At 46.2% G+C, this 15,911-nt stretch overlaps 1 protein-coding gene across 36 annotated transcripts in view; it reads left to right on the forward strand.

Annotated features, from left to right (window-relative positions):
- Nucleotides 1-3,446: 3,446 nt before the first annotated feature.
- Nucleotides 3,447-15,911, forward strand: part of TCF7L2 (transcription factor 7 like 2) — a 196,671-nt gene continuing 184,206 nt past the window's right edge. For 29 of the 36 annotated variants that reach the window (XM_035724226.1, XM_027595549.2, XM_027595527.2 and 26 more), the window contains exons 1-3: nucleotides 3,447-4,158; nucleotides 4,431-4,497; nucleotides 4,707-4,831. In XM_035724226.1, coding sequence (XP_035580119.1) covers nucleotides 3,970-4,158; nucleotides 4,431-4,497; nucleotides 4,707-4,831 — 381 coding nt within the window. In that variant the 5' untranslated portion in view covers nucleotides 3,447-3,969. The remainder of the gene's footprint in view (nucleotides 4,159-4,430; nucleotides 4,498-4,706; nucleotides 4,832-15,911) is intronic. The other 7 variants (XM_027595512.2, XM_027595625.2, XM_027595569.1 and 4 more) reach the window with 1 other exon arrangement.

Consider the following 15,911-nt stretch of genomic DNA (forward strand, 5'->3'; position numbering starts at 1 on the left):
CCCCTGGGTGTACAAGAAGGACCCCGGGGAAATACCCGGTCCAACCACCTCATCTGTCAGGTGAGACAGTTCTCAGAGGACAGAGGTAACGTTGGGCCTATTTCTGCCATCCCCATTAAGCACATTCTCATTGGTTGGAGGGCACCTACCACTCCGCCATGGCTCCCCCATAGGGAACCAACATCAGAAGAATGATTTGCATCACCTGAAACCTCCTTTCGCACTCCCCAATAGGGATGAACAAGGAAATATCTCTGGGAAAGGGGACCTGTTCCCTTAGTTTTCAAGGAAAAATGCAGATTACTAATATCAACACGTGTCCACAGGGATTTAATAGAAGCACAGCCGAAGGGGAGGAGAAAATAGAGTGAAGAAGCAGAAGGGCAGTGGATGAGGAGGAGAAGCAGGAAGAGAGAGGCTGAAGCGCAGTCTCCTTAGAGTTCAGGACCTGGGCTGGCCCCAGGAATGGGCACCCAAGAAAAAGGTCACAGCTTCTTCCCCACCCTGCCCTCCTCTCAATATGCAAAACCCCTTGGCTCAGGCCAAAGGCAGAACTGGTCTGGTTTCTTCCCTGTATTCTTCGAACCCCCTGCTATTGGGGCAGAACTCATGGTCCCGTAAACTAGGAGTCCTCAGTATCTGGAGGGAGAAGTTGCCTCCACACCGGGACACAAGCCAACGATTGTTTAAAATTCCACACCAAATCTATAAAATACATGTCCACATTGTGAGCCAACCTGACTTAAAAAAATGTATTATATTACCCTGCTTTTTGCCAATTGCAATTCCACACCCTCTCCCTCCCCCACCTGCCATCCGGGCCTCACCTGAAGCCCTATCAGAGACTTGGGGGTTATTGACCCTATGAGATCTTGTAGGTCTCCCCAACCCTTTTATGGCATGAAGCAATGAAATCAAATGTGGCACATATGCTATCATGGAATAACTTTTAATTGCTTAATTAAATCAGAGATTTAAAGAAGGAAAGATTCAAGAGTTTCCTTTGAATGAGAAATATGAGGATATGCCAAAATGGATGAGGTTACTAAGCATCAGAAGAAAGCCGTTAGTATTTACATATGCTAAAAATGCAGGCCAGGACATTAAAAACAATAAGCTTTAAAATTTGCATTCAGTGTATTTATGAGCTTTTATTATCCAGGTAGTCCTATAGAGGACATAGAAGACCTCATTATCCAACTTAATTCAGATCAAGGTTAGATTTAAAAAAAAATACCACCGCACAGGACAAAGAAATTGCCATAAAATTGAGTTACTATGAATGTGTTCCAGTTTAAATAAATAAGCCCTTAAAACAGGCTTCAGGAAAGTCTGTGTTGTACACAGACAGACTCAGGCACTCTAGGTATGCAGGTGACAATTAGCAAGTGTGAAAAGCTATGGTCATTTCGCTAAATGTGTAAATCTAAAGGCAACCAAGTGAAAAGACCTACGAAAAGGAAACTGTTAAATCCATTTGTACATGGATTTAACAGTGAAGCATTTCATTCTTCATGTTTTTACTTGGTGTCTTGAAATAATCCCCTTTCTGTCTCCACTCTCCCTCTTAGAAACTGTGCCCGCCTTATTTATTTATGAAGTCTGAAGGTTAGTCCTACCTGCTGAGACTAATTAGCCCTGTGCTTTGTATCCTATGCAATCCTGTCTGATTAAATGTACACATTTGTTTTACTTCTTTTCTGGCTCCTTCTCACTCTACTTCTGATTTTCTGATTAATATTAAAGTTGGGAGTTACAGTGATTCTCCTCTGTAGCCCCCCCCCCCCCATTTTATTTTGCCTTCGTCTTTACTCTTTAGTGTGCTAATGTGGTTGCGAATTTTTCCCAGTGCAGGGGAATTCATTGGCCTTGTCAATCTTGGTATCATTATTTTTAGTAGTCTTCTTTCTGAGACCTTAGCCTATAAAACAGTTTTGCTGAAACCCAAACCCTCTAAATATTACATGGTAAATTTGCTTTCTTTTGGAAACCTTAGGTGCTGATGGGCCAGTTGGAATGAATGTGAGTTTTTTTAGGAATTGGTGGGATAATTTAGTATATCATGGACTGTGGACCAACACTGTTCCTAACAGATAATTTGCTAATTCCTATTGATTTCTTTTTTGTCCCTCTTTTCGTGTTTTAGTTTCTGGCCCACTTCTCATTGGATATTTGCAAGACAATAAGTGTCCATGCTCCAACATCCAGGAAGACTATGTTTTGGGAGAATCAGGCCTTTTCCTCTTTAACATAATTCTATTCCCCATTTTGTAGCAAATCTGCTCCCCAGGAGAGTGCCTAAAAACAACAATACCTGCCTCAAACCCCAGGTTTTCCACCTCCTCCCCGAGCTCTTTCAGCATCAACTCGGTTAGCAATTTCCTGCCAGAGCCATCTACATCTTGATTATTTGGCCCGTCTTTTGGGGATTTCATTTCACACCCCCTTGGAGAAAGACTCCAGCACCACCGATCCCAGGGGTTGGTGAACTTTCAGTTTTATTTTCCCTGGCGGTGTTAACGCCCAAACTTTTCACCTCCAAAGGCAGAAAGGACTTTGAATCCTAGCTCATTTCCTACCACCTCCAACGTCAGTTACCAAAGGAGAGGGGGGGAAAAAAAAAAAAACAACACTTTACATTGAAAAGAACCACGTATTTTTCCTTAAGGATATTTTTAATGCCCCTAAGACTACAGTATTTGGATTGTTTTTTGGGTAAAAAGTCATCTTGGTATATTTATTTTAGTGAGACTTAAGATTTAATGAAATGACTCACTATTAATAAACAAAAAGGGGAGGGAAGACCTCGTGGGCTAATAGTTTCTTTCACTGCAGATGACCAGGAACTTTGCCCGGCTCCCCACTTCCCCAAGCTCTCCGAAAGTGGAGGGTTGATCTTTCTTTTTGACCACTTCTGTTAGATCCCCGCCCAAGGGTGGCTGACTTCTCTGCTGGGTTAACCACTAAGCACCCCCCACCCCTTCCTCACAGCACTCTCCTCCTTTCCCCTTCCTTAAGACTTATTTCTAATATTTCCAAAGTGCACTTTTTCTGGGCCTCTCCCCATCCCCGCCCCCCAAGTGGGCTTTCCTTCCGCCTTCCTCGGCTCGGATTCCTGACTCGGTCGCCACCCCCTTCCCCTCCTCTCCCACTCCGCATTGTCCTTCCGAAGCCGCCCCCCTCCCGGAGCAAGTCCTGTACCCTCGCCCAGACTCGCGGGCTCGCACCCACTCAGCGCAGGCCTCTCCCCCTGCACACTCCTCCCTCCGACTCTCTCCCCCCTCCTCCCCCGCCCCTCTCCTCCTCCTCCTTTCCCTCCACCCTCTCCCGGCGCCCGAAAGGATCATTGTTAGCCGCCCCCGCCCCGCCCACCCCGGCTGTTTATTTATGCACACGTCACCGGGAAGGACCCGCCCCCCGGCATCTCATTAAGCGAGTGTGTTCCTCTCGCCCTGTCAATAATCTCCGCTCCCAGACTACTCCGTTCCTCCGGATTTCGATCCCCCTTTTTCTATCTGTCAATCAGCGCCGCCTTTGAACTGAAAAGCTCTCAGTCTAACTTCAACTCACTCAAATCCGAGCGGCACGAGCTCCTCCTGTATCTTCGGCTTCCCCCCCCTTTGCTCTTTATATCTGACTTCTTGTTGTTGTTGGTGTGTTTTTTTTACCCCCCTTTTTTATTTATTATTTTTTTGCACATTGATCGGATCCTTGGGAACGAGAGAAAAAAGAAACCCAAACTCACGCGTGCAGAAGATCTCCCCCCCCTTTCCCCTCCCCTTCTCCCTCTTTCCCCTCCCCAGGAGAAAAAGACCCCAAAGCAGAAAAAAAAAGTTCACCTTGGACTCGTCTTTTTCTTGCAACATTTTTTTTTGGGGGGGGGCAAAACTTTTTGGGTTTTTTTTTTTTTTTTTGGCTTTTCTTCCTCCTTCATTTTTCTTACAAAATTGCTGCTGGTGGGTGAAAAAAATGCCGCAGCTGAACGGCGGTGGAGGAGATGACCTAGGCGCCAACGACGAACTGATTTCCTTCAAAGACGAGGGCGAGCAGGAGGAGAAGAGCTCCGAAAACTCCTCGGCAGAGAGGGATTTAGCTGATGTCAAATCGTCTCTAGTCAATGAATCAGAAACAAATCAAAACAGCTCCTCTGATTCCGAGGTAGGAAAAGCCCCTCGGGCTGGTGGGGTCTTGAGTCTATTTCCTGGGCTTGGCAAACGGTGCCGAGAGGGGAGGAATAGGGGCCGGGGGCGCCGCGGGGCCGGGCGGGCGGCGTGTGTGCGCGGTGCCACCATTGCAGAAACTTGTAACCCTGTTTTCTCTCCCCCCCACAATCCCCCCACCCCTCCACCCCTCTGATCCTTTTTCTCCCCCTCTCCCCCCTCTGCGTGGCGTTTGCCCCTCGCCCTCCCCACCTCCACCCCTCCGGGAAGGCGGAAAGACGGCCTCCGCCTCGCTCCGAAAGTTTCCGAGATAAATCCCGGGAAAGTTTGGAAGAAGGTGAGTACGCCCCGCGCGCCCCGCAGCCGCCCGGAGCCGCCCCCCGGGCCCGCCGCCCCGCGCGCCCCGGCCCCGCGCCCCGCTCGGCCCGGCCGCGCGCCGGCCCTGCCGGGGCGCCCGGCTACTTGAGGCACTTTCTAAAAAGTTTCTCCTCGCTCTCTCCCGCTCGGCGCGGCCGCCGCCGTCCCCTCGCCGCCCCGCCATGTTAGCGGCCAAGAGGCAAGATGGAGGGCTCTTTAAGGGGCCACCGTATCCCGGCTACCCCTTCATCATGATCCCCGACCTGACGAGCCCCTACCTCCCCAACGGATCGCTCTCGCCCACCGCCCGAACCGTAAGTGCCTCTGCGCCCGGCCCCCGCCCGCTGCCCGCCTGCCCGGCCCCGCATGCGGCCCCTGCCCTGCCCCCTCCCTCCCCTCCCTCTCTCCCTCCCTCCCCGCCCCCCCCCGCCTCCTCCCCTCCCCGCCTCCCCTCCCCCGCTCGCGGCCCAGGCAGCCCGAAACTCTCCAAACTTTTCTGCCTTTTGTGGACTGGATTTGTTTGCACTTCGCCATGTTCTTGCTTTCAGTTTGCTGCCTCGTGATGTTGGGGAGACCTTTCTTTCCAAGCAGGGCTTTGTTGGGTCGGGGGGAAAGAGAAGAACTTTTTTTTTGCGCTCTGATTCCCCCCTCCCCCTGTGGTGGTGGTGTTTGTTTCTTCACCCTGGGAAGATGACTGTGTGGCTCTTTCTTTTCGCTCTCTCTCTCTCCCTCTCTCTCTTCCTTCCCTCTTCTGTGGCGTCTTGGGTTTTCCCCGGTTAACCCCTTGGCTACCGCTGCGAGGGCCCGAGTGACTGGGCTGCGCCCGACGCGCGGGGTAGAGAGTGGATTTTCCTGCAGGCGTTGGATTGGAGAAGTAGCGAGCGCGCGGAGCCCGGGGCCCTGGAGAAGCGCCTCGGCTTTCTCTTTCGGCTGGTTATTTATTTAGCTTTCTAGTGGTGATCGCTGGCTCTCAGTCCCCCTCCCCCCTTTCCCCTGGCAGGTCACGCTTCCCAGACTGGTCCCACTGCAAACTTGGGGGCTTTGGGCTGGCTTTTCTTTGGCAACCCCGCAGGGCCGCGAGCGCCCTGGGCGCGGTGGTGGGCTCGGCTGCCCGGCGCGCGGGCTGTGGGCTCTCCCGGGCCGCGCGGAATGGCGAGGCCCCTGTGACCGGGTTCTTGGTTTGTGTACAGCGGGGATGGCCTCCTCTGAGCGGACTCGATGTATTTCTAGGGAATTTTGGTGCCTTGGGGTTTATAGCCGGGTCTGCGTTCGCCAGCTTCCGAGAAGGCCCTCAGTGGGCCCCGGGGGGTGGATCAGAGACCAGGGTTTGCCGGCCCAAGGATGTGTAGAAGGTGAGGGAGGCCAAGGGCGCCTCTCCTTCAAGGAAGTGGGCTGCTTCTCGCGGGCCACCCAACTTTGGGGGCCCCAGGGCGGTACGGGGTGCCAGGCTCCGCGGGTGCTTCCCGCAGCGTGCGTTCCGCGCCCACCCCTGACTTTTGTTAATAAGGCTCATCTCCTTCTCCGCCCGGCCTCTGCCCCCTGCCCTCGCCCTGAACCCCTCCCTCCACCCCCTCCCCCCAATCCCAACCTCCTCCAAAAAGCCTGGATTGCTAATCTCTAGAAGCCACCTCTGGACGTTTTGCCGGGTTTCCCGGGATTGTCATTTTGCACCTTTTCTGGTTTGGTCCTCCTACCCCTTATTTACACACACTACTTTTGTTTTTTTCTTTTTCGGTAACTCGAGATAGCAATTTGAAATAATGTACCCAGTGTTCAGCCGCCGTGGATTCGGAGCTAATGGCCGAGGGCTGGCTGGACGGGAGGCGATCCGATCTACAAGTGTTTTTAAGCATTAAAATATTAACTATCAGGTTTTACTTGTTTTTTGGGCCCTGGCAAAAAGGGCAAGGGCATGCCAGAACGGTCATTTTTTATGGCTAGGAAAGAGAAATAATTATCCCCCCTCCCTCCTTCCCTGTACCCAGGCTTCTGCATGCTTGGGAAGCTGGTAGAGCGTTTCAGCCCGACCTCCTCCTACAGGGCCAGCTCCTTCAGGCTGCAGGGGCCGGGCTGTGGGGTTGCAGCTGCAGGGGAAGCACAGACCGGTTACGTTGTATTTTTCTTGGGAGCTCGTGGGCATCTTAAACCGGGAGCATTCGGCTCAGAATCAGAGGGTTTGTATACCAACCAACCCGACCAAGCCACATTCCAAAGTAACCCTGAGAATTTCTTCCTCTCCTCCCCTCCCCCTTCGATGTATTCTTCTCTGTTATTATTTAAAAATCCACTTAGCCATCCGAAGGGCCATTTGAATATTGAGCTTTGATGGCGGGCTTCTTGGCCTTCTTGACTCTTTTCAAACTCCCAGTCTGACCGCTGACAATCTTGCCACACTGTCGCCTAAAACTTGAACAGTTGTGTTGTGCTGTAATTAGGAAACAGGGAAATTGTTAAAGGCAAATAAATGATTTCCTGGTGCGAAAAGGAAGGCTCCCAACCTTCAGTTCCCTTTGTGGGCATTATTGGAATAGACCGCTGTAGTTATTTTAATTGTGGACGTAGCGGGTGGCCTTGTGCTGTGACATCAGATCGAGTATGAGAGGACATTTCTGAACTCAGTAGGCAGTTTTGAGATTTGCATGTCAAACACCAACAGACATCTTTGTGTGTACTGCCCCTTCCTCCTTCCTCTCTGTTACCTGGGTTAGATCCTGTGCTCCAAAATTAAAGTTATTTATTTAGGCCGGTAAGCAGAGCAATAGAAATGGGGACGAGAGGCGGTTGCGTGTCACTCCTGACGTCTTCGATCAGAGGGCCAGCTTGCAATTCCAGATTTGATACAGCTGCCGAGGGCATCTATAGGCAAGAAAGGGGTCTTTTCATGCTCATCTGAAATTCTTAGTGCTCCATAGAGTGTGTTTTTGAGGGCAAGGTGTAAAGACAAACTAGCTGGATGCTTTCTTCTTTTCCCGGCCCTCCTTGGTTGTGGTGTGTTTGCTATGGTTTCTGTTCCTTATTAGTGTACCTGTAAGCAGCTGCATCCTTTAAAAAAAGCAAACTCTTCGGATCCCTGATTTCTGCTTTTCTATTTAAGAATGTAAAGAATTAGGGAGTATCGTTAAATCAGCTATGATGAATAATACATTATCTCAAGAATAATGCTTTAATTGCCGAAGACGCCCTAAAGCTCGATAGTAATAATTTTATTTTAAAACCGACAGAGCTTTCTGCATAACATTAATTTAGTCTTTGATACAGTAATAGGAAGGGCTTTTAAAAAGACAGATTCGAATACAAAACTACATTAAGGAGAGAGGTCTAGTTAAGTAGCTGGGAAGTGATAGAACAGCAAATATTAGAACTGTGGTAACATTTGTATACTAAAGATAAGAGTATTGTTACCATATTAAAGTTGATAGGAAAAAGTAGTTTCACGTTTCTTTTTCCCTCTTGCCAAACGAGAAGTAGGAATAGGGTGGTTGCGATTCTAGTTAGGTCTGAGATTTCTTTTTAAGACTTGATAATTAGAGCTCTCGCATCTTCTTTTATCCCAAAGTTAGTTGCTTTTTAACTGAGCTGTTTGCTACTGGGTTGAACAGATAAATAAGCAGCATCTTGAATTCATTTTTGAACTTGGAATCCAGCATGTAAAAGAAACCAAGAGGGGCCTATTCATTGGGGTTTTAACTTAGCCGGGCAAACATCTTCTCTTTCTGGCTTGGGAAAAATGGATGTTTTTTTCCTCACTCAAACAACATAATCCTTTCTAATACAAAAGGTCTAGACCTTAGAGTGTGAAGGGTTAATGGTGGTCCTTCCCTGGTTGTCCCCTCACCCCTCACCCCCCCACCTTCACCCCTGATTGTTTTGACAACACTTTTCAAAGTGTGACATTCCAAGCCCCTACATAACAATGTAATATTACTGTAATTACACAGGTCATTACATTTTAAATAGAGAACAATAAAATGCTTATCGCCCTGAAAAAGAACAGGTGTTCTTGCCCTTCTTTGGTATTTATGCTAATTGTTTTTCATCTCCTTCAGAAATATTTATGGCGAACATGTTTAGATTCCAATCTCAATGCAGCAGTATTAATTCTGTGCTAATCTTTATAGGTTGGGGTTTAATGTCTGCAGTATGGATTATGGGCTCAACATTCACCCAATAAGTCATATTTTAATGATTATAAATTTAATGTGCCAGCGCTTTGCAGTTTGTTGAAGTTAAAGCTTTCTGAACCCCCAGAAACAAGCTATTAGGCAGCTGGGGGGCCTGAAGTGCTTATCTGGAAGAAGTGTTTTTGGAAACTTTGGACTGCTCAAGGGAAGTAGCTTTTACTGATGCCCCCTATCTGAGAAAAGATTCGGAGGCAGACAATCCCGGTTCTTGCTAGGAGTTTTCCAGTTTGATTTTAATTTTACTGATATGGATTTCATTTAGAGTCACTGCTGGAAGCTGGTCAGCTTTCTGTTTCTTAGCAAGCTGTGAAAAAGTTACAGGAAGGTTTCCGGGGGCTGGCAGATCAAGAATGCTGTTCTGTTAGCAGCCCAGGATAACTGCAGTTCTGCGCGCCATTAAAAAAATATTTGCTTTAGAAAACTAGCATTTTAATAGTTGCACCAGAGGCTGTGCTTTCAAAGATTACAGTAGAAGCCTTTGCAGGTTTTGAATGCCTCCTCACATCCCACGAGGTGCCTGTGTGCATGCAGAAAGTGCCTAGATTTTCCTTGGTTGAGAAATCCGGGTGCAACTTCTCTTACACATGCACAGTGGGTAAACGAGAAGGTATCTAAGAGGATTTTACATTTTGTCAGATGTTTCACAACGGGGGCCCCCGAATCACATTAAAAATGCACTGTAGAGAAAGGACAGCTGCAAATTTTTGTGCGGACGCGTGTTTCTGGACCATGACTAAAACTCCGAGGACCTTTTCCCCAGCTGTCTGGAAGTTATGTGGAAGTTGGTTTATTGGCAGTTAAGTATGAGACAACCTGGATTTAGCAGAGGCTCTCTCCTACACAGGAAGTAGATGACATTATATTGGGGGAAGGGAGGAGGCTTTGCAGGCAAGGAGTGATTTTACTCCCTTTTTTTTTTTTTTTTTTTAAACCATGGCGTTGCCAAATAAATAAGCACTTTCCAAGGAAGTAGGTGTAAGCTTTTTAGTCCTGGTAAGTGGAATTAGATAATATCTTTAACCGCATTTATAACTGTTCTAAGGTGACACATTTCAGAAGTTTTGAAAGGAGGGGTTGAATCAAATTCTTGGAGGCTTTTCTTTTTGAAGGGGTGTGTAATGTGGGCATCAGAGTTTCTTCTGCGAGTGAATATTGGCAACTGTGTAAGTAAATCTTCAGCTCTGACTTATAATTGAGCACATTTGTGAAGGAAATGGTTAATTTTACAACCAAAGGCAAACTTGCACCTCGACAGGTCTGCTGAAAGAAATGTGCCCCAGTCCTTTGCTGGCAAGCGCCACCGGGTCATAAATCCACAGGCTTTATTTACAGCCCATAACACTTATGAATGTTAAGATATTTGACGCCACGTTGGCCTTATAATATTCAAGGTCCGCAGACATTGGCAGTAGCTCAAATTTCTCTCACTAATTACAAGTGATGAGATGGGGGTGTGTGGTGGGGGGAGCCCATCTCAAGTGCTGCCCTCCCCCCTTCCGTGACCCCCACCTCTACAATCCGAGCTTACTGAGACCGACACCCTCTCCTTTGGCAGCTGACTTGTACTTTTCCTCTAGGCTATTGTTATACACATTTATAAAGAGCACTTTCAGGGATGGAAATCCAGTGGGGGCTCTGCACAGATGCCTTTTTCAAAAGCAAAGTTGCTCTAGCTGTTTGCATCTTTCTCCTTGTCTTCTGGCTTCTCCTTTTTCTTTTTTTCTTTTTCTTTTCTTTCCCTTTCCCTTTCTTTTTCTTTTTTTTTCCTTTTTGGACTGTATTGCCTATATTGTGCATATTTCCCAGAAAACTTAAAGAAACCGGATATGAGAGACTGCTCTTTAATTTATATGATGTTCCACTGAGCTCAGAGGGCAAACACACACGGTGCATAGTGCAGTAGTTAACGTGAGGGCTTAAAAAAAAAAGGTGGGTGAGGAGAGTTGATTAAAGGAATTTAATGGATGAGAAAAAAAAAGTTCCTGGTTTCATTGGGGATGAGAAGGACACTCATTTGGGAAAAGTGCACTGTTATCTGGGGGGGGGGGGGGGGACACAGAAAAGTAGCCAGCATAAATGCTTGATTAAGAAAGATTGGAAAAAATAGAAGATGGGACAAAAATTTGGGCTTGGGGGAACAGCTCAGTTGAAATTGGGGATTAAAAGTTTCTTATAAGAGGTGGGAATGCCATGGTGGGGGGGTGCTGTTAAAAACTTGCTTCGCTCAGCATAGTGGTTCCAATCCACTCCTCACCTAAAATGCTCTATCCAGCAACAGATACATGTTTCCTATCAGTTATTTGTGTGAGGGCCTGGGGGTGGGGCATCTGTGGTGGAGACCCTGACGAGAGAGAAGGCCAATTATCCTGCCGATTTTATTTTTTAAAAAGTGGGTTGTTCCTGTGTGTGTGTGTGTGTGTTACAAAGGGACCACATGGTAAAGGGCGAGTGGGATTCTGAGGTGCGTGCCTAAGTGTTGAGGGGGGCCGATGGCTCTGTCATTTCTGGCCGGATCCAACCATCCAACCCAAACTTAAAGAAAGACCGAGGCTGAAAGGTTTTATTTTCTAATCAATGGAATGCAGAAACTTACTAGCCCTCAGGGACAGATATGAATCCCTTAACAGCTCATTACAAAGATGGGGCTGTGGGATCTATGAACGGGTTATCAGCCGTGGTGTTCTTTGGTTTTCCCAGGATAGGTTTTTCTTCCTTAGGCACATCTGATTCCGGGCTGGTCATTCAGCCTGTTCTATTTTATCTTCTTTTTTTTTTTTTTCTTTTTGTCGTGAAGTCGCCCCAAACAGTTGTGTTTCTAGGGGTGGGCATGGCTATTAGTGGGGTCAGCTCTGAAGGAGTTAAAATTGCTCGCCAAAGTTTGGCATCATGAAAATAAATTTGAGGCCTGGTAGGCATTAACAGGGCACAGCACATTTACAGAGCTTAATTAGTACGAACTGTAATTGTTCATGGTCTGCCAGAAGAAGTAATGTTCAGGAAAAGTGGAGTCCCTTCTCTTGCAGCCTTCAGTTTGAAACCGATAAATCACTTGCATATTTGTGTAGTGATTCAAATGGAGCTAGGACCTCTCCCATCCCAACATGTGGTAAATTGTAAAGTCAATGAATTGCAGATGTAGGCTACAGTGAGATTCTCCCAAGAAAATGCAGAATGAATGGGAAAGAATGATGCTATAAATATTTACTGAGAAGATAACTAGGTCCCTGCGTGCTGGGCCAATTATGAGGTACTAAATATATTAGCAAAATGCTTAAAAAATCGGGAGGATTTGTGTGGGTCTTTGGGTGGGTTGGTTTGTTTTGGAAAGTGAAATAAAAGGCACAATGGTTACTGTCTTGTCAGTTTTATTAAAGCCCGAATCACAATGGCAAACCCAGGGAAGGACACATGAAACCCACATTAATGCAAATTAATTCGTTATGAGTTGCAGAGCTGTGACTGCTAAGTGGAGTAATGATAGGGCATCATTTTAAGAGTGTTAATGTAGCAACTTTTAATGAAAAATATTATGTTAGGAACATGTCTCAGCACCTTAGCCCACGTGTTTTTATATGCTAGAAATGTATTTCGTACAAGAGCAGGAAACTTGATTCACTTCATTCCCCCCCTCCCCCCGGTTTAAGAACTTTAATTATGTTTTGATGTTTAAAGAAAATCTCGTTTTTAAGAAATCAGCCCAGAAATGCCTATCACCATAACCAAGTTCAACTTTTCTCTTTTTGCGCCAGATTGTAGCACTGAGTGGAAATACAATGAATGTAGCCCCCCGCCACCCCCCATAGACCTACATCTATAACTTTCTTGAAGTCATTTTTTTTCCCTCCTTTTCTCTCATGGAGGATTTTGGTCTCAGGCGATGTTGCAAGTCTTCTTTCCCCAAATGTGAGTAGGTGGATGTGTATGGAAGCTGTAAAAGTTAATGATCATTCTCTGACTCATAGCTGATGGTTTCAGGTTGAGGAAAAGAAAAGAAAAATTAATGAGGGTAAATAGACCTTGGATGGAACATTGAGACAGTAGGAGAGATTGTTCTTGTGTCTAAAGGCATGCGTTTTGTTGCAGCAGAATTTCTGAAGGAGATTGCCAGGAAGTGAAAAGGGGATGCCTTTGTTAAGTTGTTGTTTTAGGATGGTACAAATGTTCGGTGTTGAGATCTGGGGAGGAATGTTGAAGCCGGCATACGTACCAGTCAGTGCTGGTTTTGCTTTCCTTGTGGAAGCTAGAGCCCCCTTGGCACTTTTTGGAAGGGCAGTCTGTAACGCAGAGTCCTGGTCAGAAGTTTATTTCCCATTAAATGGAAGAGGTTCGCCGCATGGGACTAGGGGTGCTGTGTCCTGAACAGGGACTGATGACCTAAGAAAAAGTCTTAGATGTACTAGCAGTAGCAAAAGTATTCTGTCTTTTCATTGGGTAGGGTATGTGCTTTGGTGAGCGCTGTGAATTGTGCAAGACTGTTGAATCACAGATCTGTACCTCTGAAACAAATAATGCAACATATGTTAAGAAAAAAGAAAAAGAAGAAGATAGCAGGAGGGGAAGAATGAAGGGGAGTAAGTCGGAGGGGGAGACGAACCATGAGAGACGATGGACTCTGAAAAACAAACGGGGGGTTCTAGAGGGGAGGAGGGTGGGGGGATGGGTTAGCCTGGTGATGGGTATTAAAGAGGGCACATTCTGCGTGGAGCACTGGGTGTTATGCACAAACAATGAATCATGGAACACTACATCAAGAACTAATGATGTAATGTATGGTGATTAACATAACAATAAAAAATTTAAAAAAATAACATTGATATAAATTTATTTAAAAAAAGTATTCTGTCTTTTAAGCTAATGACGTGGGAATTAAGCATCAAGTGGCTCATGGTAATAGCTACAGGGTAAAAGTGGGCCCTAAACCCCCCAAACCAAAACCTTTTGAAAGGGGAATGAATCTGGATTTTTTTTTTTCTTGAAATAAGAAAGAAAGCCAGGTGATGAAACGGAAAATAAAGCCTAGGCTCCACCTTTTCCCAATTTAGTGGCGTGAATAGGTCTAAAAAAATTAATCTTCATCACACTGGAGGTTCACTTAGTGTTGGAGAAACCAACACAGGGTTTTACTTACTTTAGTCCCCTTTGAGGATGAGGTCTCTGTGGTTGAAAAAGTGGTTTTCCTTTTTTTCTCGTCTCTGGATATCTCTGAGGTCTTGTACTTGCAACATCAAATTAAGGGCCAGTAGTAGTGATTAGAAATAAAACGAGACATCAAGATACGGTAATAATATGGGAAGCAGTTAATTGTCAATTGTTGGTTTTTTAATTGCCGGGGAATTGTGCAAGCCTGTGCCGAGCATCGCCCCATCTTCGTGGTTCTTCCTTTGGACAAGTGAGGGCCAGATCATCTGGGGGTGTTTGAATGGGTGGGTGGGCTTGGCCATTGTAGACAAGCACACAGGAAGGGAGGGTTTATTTTGTTGGAAGTTTCATGGGAAGGAATTAAATGAAAAGTACCCTGGAGTTCTCGTATGGTGACAACCCAGGATGCCCCAGGGAGGTACCATGGGGAGGACACGTTGCATGTCCATGGTGTAACAGCTATACTTGCTGGCAGAGGAGGTGACGCGGGGTGCTGCAGGTGACCAGGAGCAGGGCGGTCCCAGGGTTGGGGGCATGTGCGAGCCTGGTTCTTGAACTCAGTTGAGCCTGTGCTGGATCTCTCAACCTCCCTCCCCTCATCTTCTGAAAAACAAAAGGCCACCATCTCTTGTCCTTGCCTTCCTTAGAGGTTTTTTTTACAGAGAGATAAATAAATTCTTGTTCCAGTCCAGCATGCCAGGTTTTTACTGGGTCCTTGTATTTTGTTTTTGTCTTAAAAAGCTAGACCATAACGAACAAGGCATCTTTGTGTTTTACGGGGAAGTCAAAAAGCTGTGGAAAGTCTATGTTTAAGAAAGTAGTATTTGGGAAAAGAGGGGGTGGAAATCCAAAGGACTAACAAGAATATTGTAAGTCTTTGTCACTGTAGCTGGGGGAAGTTTAGCTCCCCATGCGTCCCAACACAGTGGTTACTGGCTGGGAGTAAAGATCCCATTGGAGCCTGTGCTGTGTGTATTTCTGAGCTGGTCCAGGTTGTTCTGTGTGGCTGGACAGCTGAGGAGGGAAGTTACTTTGCTTGGGGGTGTTAGGATGGGGTGTGTGTGTGTGTGTTAAATTAACTTTGTCCAGCTAGATTCTTAAGGACGTTGCAGCCGCATTTTTACTGTTTTAATTGTGGTATTCTCTCTGAGATTGTGTTGTCCGGGTGGTGATTGGACATAAGGGTTAAGAATGGAACCGGACAAGTGAAAATTGAATTTGGATTAGCCACAGTTTCATTAATTTATTCATAAGACTGTGATTATATGAAATTTTGTTTCTACGACATATCCTTAGTTATCAGATGTCCATTCAATTTTGATTGACAATCTAAGATTCCTGTGGTTACACACAGATTGCCTATAGGGGCTCTGCAGGGTTTGTGGGAAGAAAAGCTTGGACAAGTTTCCATTAAGCTCTGAATCGGGCAGTTGGAAAAGAGGAGAATAAAACCCTGGTGAAAAGGGGGACACGTTGTTATTGTTGCCTCTCAACTTAGAAGGAGAAACCCCCCCCCCCCAAGAGCTGCTCTCCAGCCAAGAATTCCAAACTTGCAGAGGAACCTGTCCCTAGCACAGAAGTTGTTTTAAGATGATGTGGAATTGTCACAAGTTAGTGCAATCGCTGTTTCCTGACTGGCAGTTTTCACAGAAAGGACAGGGGGGCAAAGGGTGCAAATTCATCTTTCTTTTTCTGCGATTCACTTCGACGAACTGTTTCTGAGTGTGTCGGGGGGCTGCGAGGGGGTGGGGCATTACCTTCACTTGCTCAGGGTACATCTTGTGTTTTAGGGAGTGTGGTTCAATCATTCTGCTTTGACAGGTAAAAGAAAAAAATGTGTTTTTTGGCCTCATCTGTATTGTGCCCCTTTCAAACTTGATTAATATATTTTGGGGGCAAGCAGACTTCTATATAGGCAGTGTTTTGATTGTTTATTTGTAGTAGATAAAATGATCTCAGCACATTGCATGCTAAAGTGGGGACTTAGAGCCTTTCCCATGAGCAATAAAAATTTAGACTTTTTTAATTTGACTACTTCTGTGTTGTGTTTATTTTGAGTTGGTTCAAAAGTTCT

The sequence above is a fragment of the Zalophus californianus genome, chromosome 15 (assembly GCF_009762305.2).
Source record: "Zalophus californianus isolate mZalCal1 chromosome 15, mZalCal1.pri.v2, whole genome shotgun sequence".
Lineage (NCBI taxonomy): Eukaryota > Metazoa > Chordata > Mammalia > Carnivora > Otariidae > Zalophus > Zalophus californianus.